The following is a 24001-nucleotide window of genomic DNA, read 5'->3' as shown; positions in this document are numbered from 1 at the left end:
GGATCTTCACTCCCTTGTGGTGATCCAGGGCTCTCACATTTCCCAGAAGGGCTGGTAGAGCAAAATAATACACGGTCCTGTACTAAGTAGCGAAGGATGACAATTTTTTTTAATTTATTTTTTTAGTCACGGTACAGGAGGGGCTGGGAATACCTTTCTTTATTAAGCTTATTGTTATACCAGGACTCCGGTTTCCAACTAAAAAATTATGTGTATTTCCCAAACACACAAAAGTACCTCAATGCTCCTTTGAAACATGATCAACCAACAGCTTCTTTTCCCCTCAACCAGAATTTAAGGGCTCAGTCACGTCCTACTCCGATGTTGACAGCAGTAATAGACGTGTCTGTCTAAAGGCCCTATTACACCTGCCGATTTTGGCTGATGCAGCGAGCGCCGATCAATAAGACAGCTAGTTGATCTGGGCTCTGTTGCTCTTGTGACAAGGAGCTATGGATGGGGACGAGCGGTCGTTACTCCGATGTCTCGTCCCCATACATTATCATGTCGGCAGCGCATCTCCGTTTACACAGGGAGACGTGCTGCCGACAAAGATAATATTTTTTATCATTTTTTTTAAACGATATGATCAGCAGATAAACGAGCGTTTGCTCGTTCATCTGCTGATCGCTGCCCTGTTTACACAGGTCAATTATCGGCAACGAGTTTCCTATGAGCGCTCGTCTGCCCGATAATCGCCCAGCGTAAAACCCCATTTAAGAGCAGCTGGATTTGAAATGGTTATCTGATGGATCTCGCATAACAAGAATAAGAAACCATTTCATCTGGTATCTTACATGTTAATGGACAATGACTGTATATTCTATGACCATGCAATAAAATGCTCTGCGTCAGTTTATCTGTCCACTGATTTTTGGGACATGAGCTGCAATGTAGCTCTTCCAAGATGTCCTGAAAAGCAGATATACTCCTGTTCAATGTAATACCAGGGCAATTAAAAAAAATAATCTTATTTTGATTCTGATGACTCAACTGAGAAAATACTAAGACGGGATCTGCCACGTATGTGCCCACAAATTGATTGCATAGATTTACTGACTGAATACTGTAGGCCATACAAATGTCTATATCTGTACAACACATACCCCAATACTTCTACCTACCGGTTGGGACTCTCTTTTCGGTTTATCCATCATGGTTATTTAGCCACTGAAATAGAAACATTATATATTACTTCATACTGATAGATTATTCAGGACATAAAGGCATTTGAATAGTAATACAAATAGAAGTGATACACAAAACGGAATATCTACAAGTAAAATAGCAAGAAACATTTAACACACATATACGCTATTTCAGAAAATTGTATATTTAGTAAACACTGTACTATAACCAAACTGGTGGGAGAAGTCCCTTTTTTCATGGATCGGGAGGTTCAGACACGCTATAGCCCCCATGGTCTGTTTAGTGACATCCCGTAAGGCAACTACATGCAATGTTAATTCTCTACCAGAGCTGTATTATTGGATCATCAAAGAAGGTTAAAGGGAAAGATATTATGACAAGCCTGTGGGGGAAAAAAATAAAGGGTGATGGCTTCCTTTTACAAACAGCAATGGAGGTGAAATGCCCCCAATATGTATCAAACCCCATGCATGAGGAGTAGAGTGAAAAGTAACGCACACAGCGGACTAGGATTTGATACATATGGTGTTGACGCAAAATTACGCTCCACAAAACGGTGAATTGTGTTACAACAAAGCACACAACACAAGACTCCATACAATGCTTCACATGCTAAACTACAACCCCCTCCCCCCACAGAATATACATGGGTACGCTGCAGATTATTGAATGGCCCCCATGTGTGCCACCATAACGAGGAAAGCCACAATGTCAGGGACAGTGCCCCATATGTACCAGCCAGAGGATCTCTATACAGGCCAACCTTGTACCCACAAATGCCAGCAGCAGCAGTGACCCCATATGTGCCCGCATGTGATGTGCGGACGCCTGAAGCAAGTGCTAAAGGTGATAGCAGATACAAATCAGTCAGAATAGCGACATATGAAGGGTCTGAAGCACAATGTGGTGCTGTGCCACTTCCACACATGGGTGAGTGGTGCCAACATATACCCCACCCAGAAACATTACCGTGCACGGGTCAGTCACCCTCCCCTGGTCTACAGTAAATAACATGACCTCCAGACATGTCACATTCCTACACAGAACACCCACTTGCATGTCCCTGCTCCCCTCCTATGTAGACAGTATAAATACAGTCAGAGCACATACTACCTACCTCCTAGCATAGCAGGCGCAGTACACATACACAGCACATCACATCACAGCCTGGCGTTTTTTGCAGCACAGGAATGTTTACATCCCGTCAGATCAATTTACGTCCAGAGAAATAAAAAGAGACGTAGCAGTCACGGTTACGAGCTGTTCTCGACGTACAGTGCCCATAAAACGTCACTGCCCACAGAACAAGTGTAGCCAATCTCCTCCCCAGTACAGAGCCTCTGCCCACTCCAAGTCGGATGTGATTGCGGAAGTGACGTATGAGACTACGGCTACGTAATTTCTCGAGTCATGTGACGCAAGTGCGCTCCTGTCACGTGACCGTAGTTGTGCCCGCCGGAGATGTGAGTTGTACCATCTAGTGGTTGTTGGGTGACTTATGCGGGAAGTCGTCTATAGGAAGCCATGATTCCTGGCCAGTGTGTATGAGCTGTGAGGTAGTTGTAATATATATATATATATATATATATATATATATATATATATATATATATAGTTTAGTTTCAATTTGCTCCCTTAAAGCGGGTTTCCCACCATTGGCATGGATGGAATGCCCACCTACATCTGGCATACCTCCCAATTTTTGACTTCGGAAAGCGGGACATTTTAAGCCCCGCCCCTAACCACGCCCAATATATCGCTTAAACACATCAAATTACGGCCAGATCCTTCTGCAAATAACGCGCGCACATTCTCACTGCGGATCTCTAGACTGTCTGGATATCACAGATATTATGGATCTGGTTATATCGTCTTTATGTTACTTTTCCTATCTTGGGTATAACATTTGCTCATCACGGCGGCAGCAGCTGGAGGAAAAGCCAAAAGGCTGAGAACAATGAAAGTCAAGAGGGAGACCCTGTGGTTGATGACTTTTCAATTGACAGCAGAGTTACATGATGGAGATTTTTTTTTTTCCAGTTGTGTAACTCTGCTACCGGTCAATGGAAAAATCATCCACCACAGCCCCCCTGTAGATAGCTCCACACACAGCCCCCTGTAGATAGCGTCAGATACAGCCCCCCTGTAGATAGCTCCACACACAGCCCCCTGTAGATAGCTCCACACACAGCCCCCCTGTAGATAGCGCCAGACACAGCCACCCTGTACATAGCGCCAGACACAGCCCCCCTGTACATAGCGCCAGACACAGCCCCCCTGTACATAGCGCCAGACACAGCCCCCCTGTACATAGCGCCAGACACAGCCCCCCTGTACATAGCGCCAGACACAGCCGCCCTGTACATAGCGCCAGACACAGCCCCCCTGTACATAGCGCCAGACACAGCCCCCCTGTACATAGCGCCAGACACAGCCCCCCTGTACATAGCGCCAGACACAGCCCCCCTGTACATAGCGCCAGACACAGCCCCCCTGTACATAGCGCCAGACACAGCCCCCCTGTACATAGCGCCAGACACGCCCCCCCTGTACATAGCGCCAGACACGGCCCACCTGTACATAGCGCCAGACACGGCCCCCCTGTACATAGCGCCAGACACGGCCCCCCTGTACATAGCGCCAGACACGGCCCCCCTGTACATAGCGCCAGACACGGCCCCCCTGTACATAGCGCCAGACACAGCCCCCCTGTACATAGCGCCAGACACAGCCCCCCTGTACATAGCGCCAGACACAGCCCCCCTGTACATAGCGCCAGACACAGCCCCCCTGTACATAGCGCCAGACACAGCCCCCCTGTACATAGCGCCAGACACAGCCCCCCTGTACATAGCGCCAGACACAGCCCCCCTGTACATAGCGCCAGACACAGCCCCCCTGTACATAGCGCCACACACAGCCCCCCTGTACATAGCGCCACACACAGCCCCCTGTACATAGCTCCTCACACAGCTCCCCTGTAGATAGCTCCAGATACAGCCCCCACGTACATAGCGCCAGACACAGCCCCCGCTGTAGATAGCTCCAGATACAGCCCCCATGTACATAGCGCCAGACACAGCCCCCCCTGTAGATGGCTCCAGATACAGCCCCCCTGTACATAGCGCCAGATACAGCCCCCCTGTACATAGCGCCAGATACAGCCCCCCTGTACATAGCGCCAGATACAGCCCCCCTGTACATAGCGCCAGATACAGCCCCCCTGTACATAGCGCCACACACAGCCCCCCTGTACATAGCACCAGATAGCCCCCCTGTAGATAGCTCCAGATACAGCCCCCTGTAGATTTCTCCACACACAGCCCCCCTGTAGATAGCGCCAGACACAGCCCCCCTGTACATAGCGCCAGACACAGCCCCCCTGTAGATAGCTCCACACACAGCCCCCTGTAGATAGCTCCAGATACAGCCCCCCTGTAGATAGCTCCAGATACAGCCCCCCCTATAGATTGCTCCACACACAGCCCCGTTGTAGATAGCTCCACACACAGCCCCGTTGTAGATAGCTCCACACACAGCCCCGTTGTAGATAGCTCCACACACAGCCCCGTTGTAGATAGCTCCACACACAGCCCCGTTGTAGATAGCTCCACACACAGCCCCGTTGTAGATTGCTCCACACACAGCCCCGTTGTAGATAGCTCCACACACAGCCCCGTTGTAGATTGCTCCACACACAGCCCAGTTGTAGATTGCTCCACACACAGCCCCGTTGTAGATTGCTCCGCACACAGCCCCGTTGTAGATTGCTCCGCACACAGCCCCGTTGTAGATTGCTCCGCACACAGCCCCGTTGTAGATTGCTCCGCACACAGCCCCGTTGTAGATTGCTCCGCACACAGCCCCGTTGTAGATTGCTCCGCACACAGCCCCGTTGTAGATTGCTCCGCACACAGCCCCGTTGTAGATTGCTCCGCACACAGCCCCGTTGTAGATTGCTCCGCACACAGCCCCGTTGTAGATTGCTCCGCACACAGCCCCGTTGTAGATTGCTCCGCACACAGCCCCGTTGTAGATTGCTCCGCACACAGCCCCGTTGTAGATTGCTCCGCACACAGCCCCGTTGTAGATTGCTCCGCACACAGCCCCGTTGTAGATTGCTCCGCACACAGCCCCGTTGTAGATTGCTCCGCACACAGCCCCGTTGTAGATTGCTCCACACACAGCCCCGTTGTAGATTGCTCCACACACAGCCCCGTTGTAGATTGCTCCACACACAGCCCCGTTGTAGATTGCTCCACACACAGCCCCGTTGTAGATTGCTCCACACACAGCCCCGTTGTAGATTGCTCCACACACAGCCCCGTTGTAGATTGCTCCACACACAGCCCCGTTGTAGATTTCTCCACACACAGCCCCGTTGTAGATTGCTCCACACACAGCCCCGTTGTAGATTGCTCCACACACAGCCCCGTTGTAGATTGCTCCACACACAGCCCCGTTGTAGATTGCTCCACACACAGCCCCGCTGTAGATTGCTCCACACACAGCCCCGCTGTAGATTGCTCCACACACATCCCCGCTGTAGGTAGCTCCACACACAGCCCCGCTGTAGGTAGCTCCACACACAGCCCCGCTGTAGGTAGCTCCACACACAGCCCCGCTGTAGGTAGCTCCACACACAGCCCAGCTGTAGGTAGCTCCACACACAGCCCCGCTGTAGGTAGCTCCACACACAGCCCCGCTGTAGATTGCTCCACACACAGCCCCGTTGTAGATTGCTCCACACACAGCCCCGCTGTAGATTGCTCCACACACAGCCCCGCTGTAGATTGCTCCACACACAGCCCCCTGTAGATAGCTCCAGATACAGCCCCCCTGTAGATAGCTCCAGATACAGCCCCCCCTATAGATTGCTCCACACACAGCCCCGTTGTAGATAGCTCCACACACAGCCCCGTTGTAGATAGCTCCACACACAGCCCCGTTGTAGATAGCTCCACACACAGCCCCGTTGTAGATAGCTCCACACACAGCCCCGTTGTAGATTGCTCCACACACAGCCCCGTTGTAGATAGCTCCACACACAGCCCCGTTGTAGATTGCTCCACACACAGCCCCGTTGTAGATTGCTCCACACACAGCCCCGTTGTAGATTGCTCCACACACAGCCCCGTTGTAGATTGCTCCACACACAGCCCCGTTGTAGATTGCTCCACACACAGCCCCGTTGTAGATTTCTCCACACACAGCCCCGTTGTAGATTGCTCCACACACAGCCCCGTTGTAGATTGCTCCACACACAGCCCCGTTGTAGATTGCTCCACACACAGCCCCGCTGTAGATTGCTCCACACACAGCCCCGCTGTAGATTGCTCCACACACAGCCCCGCTGTAGGTAGCTCCACACACAGCCCCGCTGTAGGTAGCTCCACACACAGCCCCGCTGTAGGTAGCTCCACACACAGCCCAGCTGTAGGTAGCTCCACACACAGCCCCGCTGTAGATTGCTCCACACACAGCCCCGTTGTAGATTGCTCCACACACAGCCCCGTTGTAGATTGCTCCACACACAGCCCCGCTGTAGATTGCTCCACACACAGCCCCGCTGTAGATTGCTCCACACACAGCCCCGCTGTAGATTGCTCCACACACAGCCCCGCTGTAGGTAGCTCCACACACAGCCCCGCTGTAGGTAGCTCCACACACAGCCCCGCTGTAGGTAGCTCCACACACAGCCCCGCTGTAGGTAGCTCCACACACAGCCCCGCTGTAGGTAGCTCCACACAGCCCCGCTGTAGGTAGCTCCACACACAGCCCCGCTGTAGGTAGCTCCACACACAGCCCCGCTGTAGGTAGCTCCACACACAGCCCCGCTGTAGGTAGCTCCACACACAGCCCCGCTGTAGGTAGCTCCACACACAGCCCCGCTGTAGGTAGCTCCACACACAGCCCCGCTGTAGGTAGCTCCACACACAGCCCCGCTGTAGGTAGCTCCACACACAGCCCCGCTGTAGGTAGCTCCACACACAGCCCCGCTGTAGGTAGCTCCACACACAGCCCCGCTGTAGGTAGCTCCACACACAGCCCCGCTGTAGGTAGCTCCACACACAGCCCCGCTGTAGGTAGCTCCACACACAGCCCCGCTGTAGGTAGCTCCACACACAGCCCCGCTGTAGGTAGCTCCACACACAGCCCCGCTGTAGGTAGCTCCACACACAGCCCCGCTGTAGGTAGCTCCACACACAGCCCCGCTGTAGGTAGCTCCACACACAGCCCCGCTGTAGGTAGCTCCACACACAGCCCCGCTGTAGGTAGCTCCACACACAGCCCCGCTGTAGGTAGCTCCACCCAGAGCGCCCCCTGTAGATAGCTCCACACACAGCGCCCCCTGTAGATAGCTCCACACACAGCGCCCCCTGTAGATAGCTCCACACACAGCGCCCCCCTGTAGATAGCTCCACACACAGCGCCCCCCTGTAGATAGCTCCACACACAGCGCCCCCCTGTAGATAGCTCCACACACAGCGCCCCCCTGTAGATGGCTCCACACACAGCGCCCCCCTGTAGATGGCTCCACACACAGCGCCCCCCTGTAGATGGCTCCACACACAGCGCCCCCCTGTAGATGGCTCCACACACAGCGCCCCCCTGTAGCTAGCTCCACACACAGCGCCCCCCTGTAGATGGCTCCACACACAGCGCCCCCCTGTAGATGGCTCCACACACAGCGCCCCCCTGTAGATGGCTCCACACACAGCGCCCCCCTGTAGATGGCTCCACACACAGCGCCCCCCTGTAGATGGCTCCACACACAGCGCCCCCCTGTAGATGGCTCCACACACAGCGCCCCCCTGTAGATGGCTCCACACACAGCGCCCCCCTGTAGATGGCTCCACACACAGCGCCCCCCTGTAGATGGCTCCACACACAGCGCCCCCCTGTAGATGGCTGCTAGATAGCCTACTGCTGCCACTCTCCGCTCTGCTTTGACGTCACTCACCGTCAGAAGGCAGGAGTCTTGCAGCGGCGTTCTCACTGGTGTCGATGCTGGCCCGTGAGTGGACCAGTCCAGTCACCTGACTGGTGAGGTCAGGTGACTGGACTGGTCCACTCCCGTGCCGGCATCGCTCCCAGTGAGAACACCGCCGCAAGACGCCTGCCTTCTTCTGATCGTTGCTGCAGTCGTCTGGCATTTAGGGTGCATGTCAGCAGCGATCAGCTGTTTTGATACAGCTGCAGCGCCCATCGGGACATTTTGCAGACCGCCCGGGACGGCGGTGAGAAACCGGGACTGTCCCGCCTGATCCGGGACGGTTGGGAGGTATGTATCTGGGTCTTCCTACTTTTCCCTAGAAGTCAGTAAGCACACAATCAAATTTTGTTTTGGAACTATACTACCCCCCATTCCAGGGTTTAACCCCTTAATACCGAAGGTATTTTAAACCTTAACCCCTTCAGGACCAAGCTCATTTTGACCTTCAGGACCAGACCCGTTTTTTCAAATCTGACGTCACTTTATGTGGTAATCACTTCGGAATGCTTTTACCTATCCAAGCGATTCTGTTTTCTCGTGACGCATTGTACTTTGTTCGTGAAAAAATGTGGTCGATAAATTCATTGCTTATTTGTGAAAAACACCAAAATTTAGAGAAAATTTGAAGAAATCATGATTTTTTTTTACTAATTTTTAATGTATCTGCTTGTAAAACAGATGGTAATACCACACAAAATAGTCACTAGTAAAAATTTCCCATATGTCTACTTTGTTTGCATAGTTTTTTGAACGTTCTTTTTATTTTTCTAGGACGTTACAAGGTTTAGAACTTTAGCAGCAATTTCTCACATTTTTAAGAAAATTTCAAAAGGCTATATTTCCAGGGACGAGTTCAGTTCTGAAGTGGTTTTGAGGACCTTATATATTAAAAAAAAAAACATAAATAACCCCATTTTGAATACGGCACCCCTCAAAGTATTCAAAACAGCATTCAGAAAGTGTTTTAACCCTTTAGGCGTTTTACAGGAATTGAAGGAAAGTTGAGGTGAAATTTACAAATTTCACTTTTTTTGCCGAAATTCATTTGTAATACATTTTTTTCTGTAACACAAAGTTTTACCCGTGAAATGCATCTCAATATATATTGCCCAGATTCTGCAGTTTTTATAAATATCCCACATGGGACCATAGTGCTCTACTGGACTGAAGCACAGGCCTCCGAAGCAAAGGAGCATCTAGTGGATTTTGGGGCCTCCTTTTTATTGGAATATATTCTAGGCACCATGTCAGGTTTGAAGAGGTCTTGTGGTGCCAAAACAGTGGAAACCCCCAAAATTGACCCCATTTTTGAAACTACACCCCTCGGAATTTATCTAGGTGTATAGTTATCATTTTGACCCCACAGGTTTTTTGCTAAATTTATTCGAATTAGTCTGTGAAAATGAAAATCTACTTTTTTTTCTGGAAAAACGTAGAATTTTCAAATTTTTGCAAGGAATAAAGGAGAAAAAGCACCACAACATTTGGAAAGCAATTTCTCCCGATTACGGAAAAACCCCATATGTGGTAATAAACTGCTGCTTGGACCCACGGCAGAGCTCAGAAGGCAAGGAGCGCCATTTGGATTTTGGTGTGCTGATTTTACTGGAATGGTTTTCAGTGCCATGTCGCATTTGCAACACACTGGAGGGACCTAAACAGTGGAAACCCCCCAAAAGTGACCCCATTTTGCAAACTATACCGTTCAGGGAATTTATCTAGGGGTATAGTTATCATTTTGATCCCACAGGTTTTTTGCTGAATTTATTGGAATTTGTCTGTGAAGATGAAAATCAACTTCTTTTCTGAAAAAACAAAGAGTTTTCTTATTTTTATAAGGAATAAATGAGAAAAAGCAATTTCTCCTGATTACGGTAATACCCCATATGTGGTCATAAACGGCTGTTTGGGCCCACGGCAGGGCTCAGAAGGGACGGAGCACCATTTGGATTTTGCAGCTCAGATTTTGCTGAATTGGTTTCTGGGGGCCACGTCACATTTGCAGAGCCCCTGAAGTACCAGTACAGTAAAAATTAGCAAGGGTCTAAAGGGAAAAAGCGCAATTTTGTTTTTGGAGTTGAGATTTTACTAAATTGCTTTTTGGCGCCATGTTGCATTGCGCTGAGGTACCAGTACAGTGAAAACCTCCGAAAAGTGACCCCATTTAGGAAACTACACCCCTCAAGGAATTAATCTAGAAGTGTAGTGAGCATTTTGACCCCATAGTGTTTGCAGAAATTAGTGCGCAGTAGATGTTGCAGATTGAAAATTGCCATTTTCCACAGATATGCTATTTCAGTGCCCAATGTGTTGTGCCCAGCTTGTACCACTTGAGACACACAGCCCATAAATTGTTAACCCCTTCGGGATAACTTTTTTATTTTTCCGTCAATAGTGGTGTGAGGGCTTATTTTTTGCGGGAGGAGCTGTAGTTTCTTTTGGTACCATTTATAGTTCCATATAATGTACTGGGAAACTGAAAACAAATTCTTTGCGGGCTGAAAATGGAAAAACTGTGATTCCTCAACGGTTTATTGGGTTTCGTTTTTACGGCTTTCATCGTGCGGTAAAAATGACAACTTATCTTTATTCTGTGGCTCAATTCGATATCGGTGATACCAAATTTTTATATAGGTTTTTTTTATATTTTACTACTTTTATACAAAAAAAAAAGATTTTGTGTCGCCACATTCTGAGAGCTGTAACTTTTTTTATTTTTTCACCGATTGAGCGGTGTGAGGGCATATTTTTTTGCGGGACGAGCTTTAGTTTTTATCGACACCTTTTTTTGGTACGTAGAACTTTTTTTATCACTTTTTATTACATATTTTTTGAAAGCTAACTTGAACAAAAAACTGATTTTGGCTTTTTACATTTTTATTTTTTACGGCGTTCACCGTGCACGTTAAATAACACTATATTGTAACAGTTCAGACTTTTAAGGACGAACAATACCAATTTTGTTTACTTCTTTATTTTTTACATTACTTTAGGGAGAAAAGTTTTTTTCTTAACTTAATATATATATGTTTTTTTGTCACTACTAAAAACTTTTTTCTTACTTTTTTTCCACACACTTTATTAGCCCCCCCTAGGGGACTTGAACCGGCGATCGCTGGTAGAATATACTGCAATATTAACCTATTGCAGTATATCGTCATTTTTACAGGCATCTGTTAAGGCCTGCTACAGGCAGGGCTTAGCAGAGGCAGAGTGAATGCAGCCCTGGGGGCCTTCATTAGGCCCCTGGGCTGCCATAACAATCGTCGTCACACCCTGATCTCACTCTGGGGGGGGGGGGTGATGAGCTGACCTCCCCTCTTTTCAACACCTCAGGTGCTGCCGTTGCGATTGACTGCAGCATTTTGAGAGGTTAAGCAGCCAGAAGCAGTGCGATCAAATACAGCTGACACCCTCAGCATATGGAGCGTGCTCCAAACATCAACCCCTGCACCCGGACGTAATGGCACATCAGGGTGCGCAAAGGGGTTAAGCGGTTCTCCAGAGTATAGTAATACCCCATATGTGGTCATAAACTGCTGTTTGGGCACACTGCCAGGTCCAGAAGTAGCGCCATTTGGATTTTGGTGCGCAGATTTTGCTTGGTAGTAGTTTTGTTTAGTGTTTTACTGGTATTTCAGTTTATAATGTGGGGGCATATATAAGCTGGGCGGAGTACATTAGGGTATATGTAATCTGGGCGGAGTACATCAGGGTATATGTAAACTGGGCAGAGAGCATCAGGGTACATGTAAACTGGGCGGCGTGCATAAGGGTATATGTAAGCTTGGCGGAGTGCATCAGGGTATATGTAATTGTGCAGAGTACATTAGGGTATATGTAAGCTGGGCGGAGTGCATCAGGGTATATGTAAGCTGGGCAAAGTGCATCAGGGTATATGTAAACTGGGCAGAGTACATAAGGGTATATGTAAGCTGTGCGGAGTACATAAGGGTATATGTAAGCTGTGCGGAGTACATAAGGGTATATGTAAGCTGTGCGGAGTACATCAGGGTATATGTAAACTGTGCGGAGTGCATCAGGGTATATGTAAGCTGGGCGGAGTACATCAGGGTATATGTAAGCTGGGCGGAGTACATCGGGGTATATGTAAGCTCTGCGGAGTACATCTGGGTATATGTAAGCTGGGCGGAGTGCATCAGGGTATATGTAAGCTGGGCAGAGAGCATCAGGGTATATGTAAGCTGGGCGGAGTGCATCAGGGTATATGTAAGCTGGGCGGAGTGCAACAGGGTATATGTAAGCTGTGCGGAGTACATCTGGGTATATGTAAGCTCTGCGGAGTACATCGGGGTATATGTAAGCTCTGCGGAGTACATCTGGGTATATGTAAGCTGGGCGGAGTGCATCAGGGTATATGTAAGCTGGGCGGAGTGCAACAGGGTATATGTAAGCTGTGCGGAGTACATTGGGTTATATGTAAGCTCTGCGGAGTACATCTGGGTATATGTAAGCTGGGCAGAGAACATCAGGGTATATGTAAGCTTGGCGGAGTGCATCAGGGTATATGTAAGCTGGGCGGAGTGCATCAGGGTATATTTAAGCTGGGCAGAGAGCATCAGGGTATATGTCATCTGTGCGGAGTACATAAGGGTATATGTAAGCTGTGCGGAGTACATCAGGGTATATGTAAGCTGTGCGGAGTGCATCAGGGTATATGTAAGCTGGGCAGAGAACATCAGGGTATATGTAAGCTGGGCGGAGTGCATCAGGGTATATGTAAGCTGGGCGGAGTACATCAGGGTATATGTAAGTTGGGCGGAGTACATCAGGGTATATGTAAGCTGGGCGGAGTGCATCAGGGTATATGTAAGCTGGGCGGAGTGCAACAGGTCATACATAATAGGATGATGTAATAATGGGGAAAATGAATAATAAAATGAATTATCCATGGATAGGGATGTACAGCCAAGATTTTGGGGGCAGGAGTTGGACTTCTAAAGGGTGTCTGACTTCTTCACTAGCCCCATATGTAGCACAGACCCCTAAATGTTTCCGCTGCATTTACAGGGTCTACCAGTGGGGCCTGCAAATGTGACGTGGGGTTTTAGGTGAAGAACTGCTGCACATACAAATTCGTCTGGGCTGTCGTTTTGCATTATTGCGTCCCAAGAGTCGTAACTTTTTAATTTTAAGTTGACGAGCTGTGTGAGTGCTTGATTTTCATGGGATGAGCTATAGTTTTTATTAGTATCATTTTGGGGTACATGCGTTTTTTTGTTTTTTTATCGGTTTTTATTCAATATTTTTTGGGAGGTGAGGAGACCAAAAAACAGAAATTCTCTCACTGTTTTTTATAAATTTTTAACGCCGTTCTCTGCAGTATAAACAAAATGTTTACTTTATTCTGCGGTTCGATACAATTATGGCAATACCAAATTTATATTGTTTTTATATGTTTTACTAATTTTACACAATAAAAAACACTTTTTTCTAAATAAAATAATGTTTTAGTGTCACCATATCCTGAGCCATAACTTTTTTATTTTTTTTTGTTGACGGGTCTGTGTGAGGGCTTGTTTTTTGCATGACAAAGTGTCATTTTTATTGGTACCATGTTTGGGTACGTGCAACTTTTTCATCACTTTTAATTCCAGTTTTTTGGAAACAACGTAACCAAAAAAGGGAATTCTGCCATTGTTTTTTTATTTTACGGTTTTCACCGTGCAGAATAAATAATATATTTTTATAGGTCAGGCCGATACGAACGCAGCGATTCCTATTATGTCTAGTTTTTTTGTTTTTTCTAATTATAAAGGACTTGATCAGGGAAACAGGGCGATTTATTGTTTTTATTCCATACAAGTTTTTTTTCTTAAAAAATTAATTTTTTTTCTACTTTTTTTTTCACTTTTTATTTTAAACATACTTGGGGATTTGAAGATCTGATCTGATCCCCTGTACAATACACTGCACTACTTGTGTAGTGCATTGTATTGTAACTGTCATTTTGCAACTGAGAGTAAGCCTATTACGTCCTGCCTCTGGCAGCACCTAATAGACTCCCGTACCTGGCAACCAAGAAGCCGTTGCTAGGCTTCCTGGTTGCCATTGCAACCATCAGCACCCCATGATTTTTTGCGGGGTGCCAACGGGGTACAGAGTGAGCCCCTCACTCTGTGTCAATCACTTAAATGCCGCTATCGCTATTGATAGCGGCTTTTAAGGGGTTAAACGGCGGCGATTAGAGAGAACTGTGATCGCAGCCGTTGCAGCGGGATGTCAGCTGTACATTACAGCCGACACCTGCTGAAGATGAAGCGCGCACAGCTCCTGTGCCCGCTTCATCCTCAGGGCGTTACTGTACGCCCATTTGCGGGAACACACCGCTAAAAAGGACGTACAGTAACGCCCATTTGCGGGAAGGGGTTTATGACCGAGCAATTTTTTAAGTTTTACAACGTCTCATTCAGAGAGCTATAACATTTTTATTTTTGCGTCAACATAGCTGTATAGGGATGGTTTTTTTTGCGGGACAAGTTGTATTTTTGTATAGCACCATTTTGAGGTACATATACTTTATTGATTAGCTTTTTATTAACGTGTATTAGTGGGGTACTGGAAATAAAACAGAAATTTCAACATTCTTTTTTGTGTCTTAATTTTGCGCCATTTACCGTGTGGTATAAATAACATAATAACTTTATTCAGCAAGTCGTTACGATTGCGGCGATACCAAATTTATATAGGGTTTTTTATGTTTTTCTACTTTTACACCGTAAAAACACATTTTATTTTTTTTTTCAAAATTATTTATTTTGTGTCACCATATTTTAAGAGCCATAACTTTTTTATTTTTCGACCGATGCAGCTGTATGAGGGCTTTTTTATTTTGTGGGACAATTGTAGTTTTTATTGGTACCATTTTGGAGTAGATGCGACTTTTTGATCACATTTTATCTAATTTTTTTGAAGGCACGATGAACAGAAAATCGCAATTCTGGCGTTGTTTTTTATTATATTTTTTTACGGCGTTCACCGTGCGGGTTAAATAATGTAATAGTTTTATAGTTGAGTAACTTTTTACTGTTTTTCATAATAAAGTATTTTGTAAGTAGGTTTTTATTTTTTTTTACTTGGGATTTACTTTACATTTATTTATTTATTTAAAACTAACTTTTTCTAGTCCCACCAGGGGACTTTACTCTGCGATCTTTTGGTATTGCAGTGTATTATTGCCGGTCAGTGTAAAACGGACAGGCACCTGTTAGGTCATGCCTCTGGCATTGCATAACAGGCAATCACTAAGGCCTCATTCACACGGCAGGGTTTCCCGGCCGGGTGCCGGCCGTTCATAAATCGGCCGGCACCCGGCTGCATTAGGAATAATAGACCCCTAATGGGGCTATTCACACGACCGATTTTTTGACGGCCGGGAAATCCGGCCGTCAAAAAATAGAACATGCTCTATCTTCGCCCGGGTACCCGGCCGCCCGGCTCCCATAGAAGTCTATGGGGCCGGGTATTACACGGCCATCACCGGAATGTGTTCCGAGTGATGGCCGGGTTTCCCGGCACTTGCGCTCTATCTCCTCCTCCTCACAGCGCAGAGTGCATGTGAGGAGGAGGAGTTGATGCCATTCTGACGAATGGCATCGCTGTACACTGTGTGGCAGGGACGGGGTGTACAGCAGGTGGAAGGGAGCGCTGGCTCCCGTCCCCTGCTTTTTTTCCTGGCCCGGCGACACCTTCGATGGCGCCGCTAGTAGCAGCAGCTGCTGCGGCTGCTACTACTGTAGCGACGCCACTATAGCAGAGCAGGGAGGTATCTCCCCGCTCTGCTACGTGCTAGTCGCACTTTAGCTCCTTGAAGGAGCGGAATCCCCGTGTTTTCGGGGATTCCGCTCCTGGACAGAGCGCTTGATGTCTCTGTCCATATCTGGGCAGTGACATCAGGGGAAACTCCTGAAGCGGAATCCCCGAACACATGGGGATTCCCCTTCAGGAGTTGCCGCTGATGTCACTTTCCGGATCTGCCCGGCCCGGCACGGATGCAAAACTTTATGCAAACCGGCCGGGCAGAATGGCCGATTTTACCGGCCGGCACTCGGGCTCGGGAACGACCCGTTCGTGTGAATCCCGCCTAAAGGCAGACCTGGGGGACTTTGTTAGGCCCCCCAGCTGCCATAGAAACCATTGACACCCCGCGATACACGCGGGATGCCAGTGGGGTGAGGGAGGGAGCCCCCTCCCTCTAAAACCACTCAGATGCGGCACTCGCTATTGAGTGCCGCATCTGAGCGGTTAAATATGATCGGGGATCACTGCTAGTGGTCTCCGATCGTTGCCCTGAGCCCAAGGCTGTTAGCAACATCCCGGGCTTCAGGAGCACCCCGCACGATGCGGGCAAAGTTCTTCTGAAGTGCCGATGTGGAAAGGCAGCACTAAAGAAGAACTACCCCAAACGGCAACGTAAAAACACTATACGCCGGTCGTTATGGGGTTGTTTTACAATTTCAACACAACACTGGTTCAAAAGCATTGGCAGTGTTTCCGATAAAATGCCAGTGCTCCGTGACCTATTTGTTACAGACATTAGTGGGGTTCCAAAAGTCACCCTAACGGATCAGACATAGATGGCATATCTAATTATGTCATCAATGTTTATGATGGTATGCAGGGCCGGACTGGGACATTAAATCAGCCCTGGCATTTGAAAACACACAGGCCCACCTCCATGCAATAGGTTTGGCAGTAGCGGGCCCACCTCCCAGCTATACAAAAACATTGGACTTTTTTCTGATGCTCATTAAATGTTGCCTTCCTATTGTGCTGCTCAGAGTTTTTTTGTATAAATCCTTAAATTCCACAAACTTTCAGGATGGGACCAGAATGTAATGGACTGAATGTATACACAAGTCACACATGAACAATGTCTGCTTATAAGATTCTTGAGCAGCACAGAAGGAAGGCAGAAAGAATGTGGGCCTGAAGGAAATTAAGACTATATACGGAAATCGAATCTGCCCAATCACTGTTATTTTTGTTACATTTTTAGTAATAAACAAAGTATTACAGAAATAGTAATAATGTGTAGAATATATCTAATATGTCATACACCACCACTATGTAGAATATGTGTCCGTAATTTATTTAATACATTTTAAGCAGTAAGTATAAATTGCAAATTAGTTTATCAGGTGGATGAAATTAATATTTTAGTAATCCTTGCTGCCATAACTCCCCATATTCTTTATAATGGCCTTATATATGGTCACACTATATAGTGTACACATGAATAATGCCATCATATATACTATATACATAAATATTGTTGCCCACATATACTGTACACAAAAATGTCCCTATATATTGTATACGTGAATAATTCAACACTGTACACGAACAATGCCATCATATATATTGTACACATTAATAACTCCACTATTGACTGTAAACCTGAATGACACCATATATACGGTACATATAACGCTAAAATATATTGCACACATGAATAGTCCCACCTTATAAACTATGCACATAAATAATGTGGCCATATATACTGTACACAGGAATAATACTGCCATATATACTGTACAGATGAATAATACTGCCATATATACACTGTACACATGAATACTGCCATATACACTGTACACATGAATACTGCCATATATACTGTAGACATGAATAATACTGCCATATATACTGTACACAGGAATAATACTGCCATATATACTGTAGACATGAATAATACTGCCATATATACTGTACACAGGAATAATACTGCCATATATACTGTAGACATGAATAATACTGCCATATATACTGTACACATGAATAATGATGCCATGTATACTGTACACATGAATAACATGGAACACATACTGCACATGTGCAACTCCCACCTAGGACACATGCCACACTTGCACCACTCAAATCTAGGACATTGACTTTAAATGGGGTTCGTCGGGTTCCAGGACGGTGCCCGTTGTTTTATAGGGTAACTAAACGTTCAGCAAACTTTTGACATGTCATAGTGACATGTCAGAAGATTTTATCGGTGGGGGTCCAAGCACTGAGACCCCCACCAATCTCTAAAACGAAGCGGCTGAAGCGGTGTGAGCGCTGAGCCGCTTAATTTCTATTCAGCTTTTTACGGAAATCGATGTAGCGTTGTACGGGCTCAATAGAAAGTCTATGTGCCCATACATCAGCTTCTGGCGCTTCGTTTTAGGGATTAGTTGGGGTCTCAGTTCTCGAAACCCCAACAATCAAAACTTCTGACATGTCAGAAGTTTGTTCAACATTTAGTTACCCTTTCAAGTGCGGTTTATGGTATTACTTAAAGGGTCTGGCCCATCAAAACACAACCAATTCACGTGCTAAGTGCTTAAACCCTGGGATCCCGAGCGATCATGAGAACGAGGGCGGCAGCCACCTGTGTGCACTACTGCTCCATTCATTCTCTATGGGAATTATGAAGATAGCTAGCCAAGCGCTGTACTCTGCTATTTCTGTCAGTCCCATAGAGAATGGGCACAGGTGACTGCCACCTCATTCAAATGGGGGACACAGGACCCTTGTGATCAATGAGGGTGCCAGCGGTCAGACCTATAGCGATTGCACATTTATTACCTATTCTGTGGATCGAATTGCCTATTCAGGAATATACCATACTTTTAAATGCTATGTACACCTTTGAAATTGTTTTATATATATTTGTCCATCAGTGTGTTTGGTGCAACTTCCTAAATACATTTTATTAAAAATTATTTTTACTTTTTGAGATACAGCTGCTTTGTATAATGTATACAGAGCAGCTGTATCATGCACTGAATTCTGTATCCGTCAGACCAGCGGGACTGACTGATTCAGTGGCAGCGGGTCCTGTGTGCCTCTGACACGCAGGATCGAGCTGCTATCGATCACAACTAAGTTCATAATTAAGATGTGATTGATTACAGGTGGATCACGCAGGACCCGCTGTCAGGCCCCGCACACACGACTGTGTTTTTGAGCCGTAATTATGGACCATACATTTCCATGGGCTACGGACAGCTTGCCGTATTTTTACAGTGGGCTCTTCAATTACAGATGGCTAAGGATGTGCATCCGTACCCGTCCGTATTTACGGAACTGTTGCTATGCGATGCCAGGGGATTACCCTAGATTTCTCCCAGTTTTTTTGTGGATCCGTAAATACGTATGCATTATGGATGATCTACAGACCGTATTTACGGACGCCATTCCGTATATGCGGATGATTTACGGATGACCATAAATGACTACGGATCTGTATATACAGATGGATGAAAATTACGGTCGTGTGCATGGGGCCTCACTAAACCAGTCAGTCCCACAGACCTGACTAATTCAGGTGTTAGCGAACGATACAGCTGCTCTGTATACAGCAGGGGTCCCAAACTCGGCCGGGTAAATGAGCCACACATAGAACAAATGTGAAGTTGACGGGCTGCATTACTTTCAAATTTGATACAATACAAAAGTTGTTAATCAATTAGTTATTTGAACTACTATAACAATACTGCATTACTATAACAATACTGCATTACTATAACAATACTACGTTACTATAATACTACGTTACTATAATACTACATTACTATAACAATACTACATTAGTATAACAATACTACATTACTATAGTAATACTACATTACTATAATAGCGCTAGGTTTAAACTTAAAGGAAATTTGCATGTTTACTCCACGTGCTTATTTTAACACTCCAGTTTTCCAGTTTGTGTTGCTAAATGCAGTTTGGCGGCTCAGTTGGCAGTGTTTGGCATTTATCAAGATTGGGCAGCCCCTCTGTAGATAGTGCCACAGTGCCTTCTGTAGATAGTGATACACACACGCACACACCTCCCTGTAGATCGCTCCATAGGGGCTCCCTCTAGGAGTGGGATCCCCAGCCAGAGCGTTGACGACGCTTCAGCCGGGGATTCCTCTGCTGGAGGAGCCCCTTACGTCACCGTCCATAGACGGTGACGTCAGGGGATCCTCCTGGAACAGAATGTGATATCATGGACAACCCCAGAGCCAAGCACTGAAATAGGCTCTGCTCCGGAATTCTGGGGAATCCCCTAATATCACGTCCATATATGGACAGTGATGTCAGGGGCAACTCCAAAGCCGGAGTACCGAGCAGAGCACTAGTAGCGCTCTTCCTGGGACTCCAGCTCTGCTCCTGACATCACTGTCCATATATGGACAGTGATGTCTGGGGCTTCCTCAGAGCAGGAGTCCCGGAGCAGAGTGCTAGTATAAGCTCTGCTCTGGCACGTCATGAAGGACAGCCTGTGCACTCCTCCTTTGGCCTGCTGTCTCCTCACCCGAGAAACTACGGTGCCCCGCATATGACAGCCTCGGGCCGCATGCGGCCTGCGTGTTTAAGGGCTGATTCAGACGAACGTTGCGTTTTTGCGCGCGCAAAAAACGCTGCGTTTTGCGCGCGCAAAAACCACTTGACAGCTGCGTGTGTCATCCGTGTATGATGCGCGGCTGCATGATTTTCGCGCAGCCGCCATCATAGAGATGAGTCTAGTCGACGTCAGTCACTGTCCAGGGTGCTGAAAGAGTTAACTGATCAGCAGTAACTCTTTCAGCACCCTCGACAGTGAATGCCGATCACAATATCGAGAAACCTGTTAAAAAAAAAAGAAAAAGTTCGTACTTACCGAGAACTTCCCTCCCGGCCGTTGCCTTGGTGACGCGCCTCTCTTGACATCGGGCCCCACCTCCCTGGATGACGCGGCAGTCCATGTGACCGCTGCAGCCTGTGCTTGGCCTGTGATTGGCTGGAGCTGTCACTTGGACTGAATTGTCATCCCGGGAGGTCAGACTGGAGGAAGAAGCCGGGAGTTATCGGTAAGTCAGAACTTCTTTTTTTTTTTTACACGTTCATGTATATTGGGATCGGAAGTCACTGTCCAGGGTGCTGAAACAGTTTCACTCTTTCAGCACCCTGGACAGTGACTATCTCCTGACGTCGCGTACCGGAATTTTTTTTGCCGGGTTCGGCCAAAACTAGTTCGGCCGAACCTGGTGAAGTTCGGTTTGGTTTTCCGGGTTCACTCATCTCAAAGACACTCCGTTTGGATGTTTGGAAACAGAAAATCACGTGGTGCTTTTCTGTTTACATTCATCCTTTTGACAGCTGGTGCGCGAAACAGTCGGTTCGCACTGAAGTGGTTCCGTGCGACCTGCGTGGTTTTCACGCACCCATTGACTTCAATGGGTGCGTGATGCGCGAAATACGTGGAGATATTGAGCATGTCGCGCTTTTTGCGCAGCGGACAAACGCTGCGCAAAAAGCACGGACTGTCTGTACTGCCCCATAGACTTGTATTGGTCTGTGCGTGGCGCGTGAAAACCACACAGCCCGCACGGACCCAATACACGTTCGTGTGAATCCCCCCTAAGACCCTTGGTATACAGGATACAAAGCAGCTGTATCTCAAAGTTAAAATAATTTTTAATAAATGTATTTAGGAAGTTGCACCATTTATACTGATGGACAATTTTTATATATATATATATATATATATATACACACACACACAATTTCAAAGGTGTACATAGCCTTTAAATATATTGGTACTGCTCCTTTTTTGATTGTAGTGCAGTGCCACACAAATCCTTCAGGAGAATGCTGCTTATGACCACAACAGTCACGCTGTAGAGAAACAACCACGGTGTGCAAATTGCTGCAGAAAAGCTTTGGGGAATTTGACAGCTGCTGTGATGTATTATAGGATAACTCTTGTTTCAAAGTGGCTCTCAAATGGCATTCTTAAGTACCAATATTTAGTGTTTGTCACAATAGCTGCTAGCTTATTTAACTTGAGGTATGTCAATTTTTTGTCTTTTTACTTAGAAACTATGGAAGGATTGATGAGATTCATATCGTGCCTTGAAATTCCTCATTGTCTGGAGGACTTGCAGTACTCTTTCAACGCGCGTGGAGAGCTGAGGCATTTGGTTACCAAGGAACCATTTGTCTACAACTACTTCAAAAATGAACATGAAAGGAATCACAAACGTTACAAAATTCTTGGAGATATGATTACACTTCATGTCTATGAACTACTTGAGAAAGAATGCAACCTTGAGAGAATTACCATTCCTACTGATGCCAGCGATGAAGAACCAAAGTCCTTCTTTTTCATGAGTAAGGCACCATTGAGTAAGCAGACAAACTTGTTCGTTCTGCTTCAAGATAGTGGAGTAATCAGAGCTGGACAGTGGAACCAAAAAGTGATAGTCCATCACTCTCTAGACAGAGGAACCCAGATCCCATACATTAACACTGCCTTGAGGGACAATAGTTCAGTAATTGTCCTAAACCCCAATGACAATTTTGTTGAGATGAAAGAAGAGCCCCAAGCTCTGGTCAAAAAAGAAGACGACTCTGGCTCTCCAGAAACCAAAGATGCATGTGATTTATTAGGTACACAAAGGAAACTTATTCTCCCTAAAAGATGTTCCAGCTCTCCAGAAGAACACACCAACTATGTTTGGGACCACTTTATTTCAAAGAGTTCAGCTAGAAATGTGTCGTTTATTGCACAAGGGTATGGTGGGTTAGTGTTTATGGATTTGCTTTGCAAAAAAAGTCAAGAGGTCATGAGTAAAGTGAGTGCTGTGGCTTTCATAGATTCAAGACATCATGCTCTGCATCAGGCAAGATCTGACCCAGAAATACAGGACTGGATACACTCACACTGCAGGAGCTGGGTATTAAGTGCCAAACCTTTAGACAGACCCACTGGGTCACTAAGGAAACTGGATTGCGCCAAGGTATCTGTTGGATCGGAGAAGCACGAACTTGCACCTTCTATTGCTCTTCAATCTATTTTCCGATTTCTTAGCAGATCTTCAAAGAGTCGAGAAAAATTAGTTCCACCTATACGGACAATGGTAACTAGAAGTTCTACAAAGAAGTCCATGTAAATAATGTCTTCAAAATGGCACAAGTAATATTGGTGGAAACTGTAGATTACAGTTTGTGTGCACCTAAAACATGGTGTTGTGAACAGTACAGTACGGAGGACCAATGGTGCAACTGTTGACTGAGAGCTGTATCCAGTCATTTATATATACTGTTTACAATTTTGTCTTCTGCATAATGAATTCACAATAATAGCTGGAAGTTGTGTGTGTGTGTGTATATATACACACGTTTATTTGGAGAAAATCCTGATATATTGTCAAGCTGCGTTTACAACAACGGAAGTTGGATGATGAAATTGACTTGATGGTGTCAAATTGATATTTAATTAGCTTTTTTTTTTATAGGAGACCTGGGTATAAAATAAATATGCCTCCTGTAACAATGCCAGAATTCTGTAGTGTTTCAGATATATGTATATTCTGTATGATACACATATTGACAATACTAAAATATTTTCAAAATATATGGTCCAGATAGAAAGGACCTGTCAGCTATCCTGACATGTCTGTAGTAAAAAAAAATCCTTGTATTTGCCATGAAATAACAACGTTGGAGTATCTTTTCTTAGCATTCTGTGTTGTACTGTTCCTCTGTTATTCCTACTGGAAATGAATGAATTGGAAACTGGGCGTTACCATTCCTCTTGTCTACATGGTGTGCTACTCCCCAGTCTGATACTGTGAGCACTGATTACAGTGTCAGCCAATGTAGGGACACACCCTATTGATTGGGGGGGGGGGGGGGGGTAACACCTAGTTGTCCATTTATTCATACATTTCAAGGATAAATAACAGTTAGGGTATGTGCACACGATAACTGCATTTACGTCTGAAATTACGGGGCTGTTTTCAGGAGAAAACAGCTCCTGAATTTGAGACGTAATTGCTCGTACTCGCGTTTTGCGAGGCGTCCATT

General features: G+C 46.3%; 2 protein-coding genes across 6 annotated transcripts in view; one reads left to right on the top strand and one right to left on the bottom strand.

Annotated features, from left to right (window-relative positions):
• SENP7 (SUMO specific peptidase 7) overlaps positions 1-2527 on the bottom strand; it is a 69998-nt gene extending 67471 nt beyond the window's left edge. For 2 of the 3 annotated variants that reach the window (XM_075852773.1, XM_075852774.1), the window contains exons 1-2: positions 2267-2527; positions 1125-1170 (exon numbers count right to left, since the gene is read on the bottom strand). In XM_075852773.1, the coding sequence (XP_075708888.1) occupies positions 1125-1157 (33 nt within the window). In that variant the 5' untranslated portion in view covers positions 1158-1170; positions 2267-2527. The remainder of the gene's footprint in view (positions 1-1124; positions 1171-2266) is intronic. The other variant, XM_075852775.1, reaches the window with a different exon arrangement.
• Positions 2528-2539: 12 nt separating this feature from the next.
• LOC142742719 (putative protein ARB2BP) lies at positions 2540-23467 on the top strand. Of its 3 annotated transcripts, none has more exons than XM_075852776.1 (2): positions 2540-2612; positions 22010-23467. In XM_075852776.1, the coding sequence occupies exon 2, from the start codon at positions 22015-22017 to the stop codon at positions 23083-23085; it is 1071 nt and encodes a 356-aa protein (XP_075708891.1). In that variant the 5' UTR covers positions 2540-2612; positions 22010-22014; the 3' UTR covers positions 23086-23467. The 3 variants fall into 3 exon arrangements, with proteins under 3 accessions (XP_075708891.1, XP_075708892.1, XP_075708893.1); XM_075852777.1 differs by lacking the exon at positions 2540-2612 and adding an exon at positions 2619-2705; XM_075852778.1 differs by lacking the exon at positions 2540-2612 and adding an exon at positions 8295-8434.
• The last annotated feature ends 534 nt before the right edge of the window (positions 23468-24001 follow it).

Source organism: Rhinoderma darwinii, chromosome 2, assembly GCF_050947455.1.
Source record: "Rhinoderma darwinii isolate aRhiDar2 chromosome 2, aRhiDar2.hap1, whole genome shotgun sequence".
NCBI lineage: Eukaryota > Metazoa > Chordata > Amphibia > Anura > Rhinodermatidae > Rhinoderma > Rhinoderma darwinii.
Note: the sequence above shows the minus strand (reverse complement) of the source record. Positions and strands in the feature narration are given on the sequence as shown.

Excerpts from the sequence above, each read along its gene's own strand:
- LOC142742719 (XM_075852776.1), top strand. The coding sequence starts at position 22,015 with ATGGAAGGATTGATGAGATTCATATCGTGCCTTGAAATTCCTCATTGT.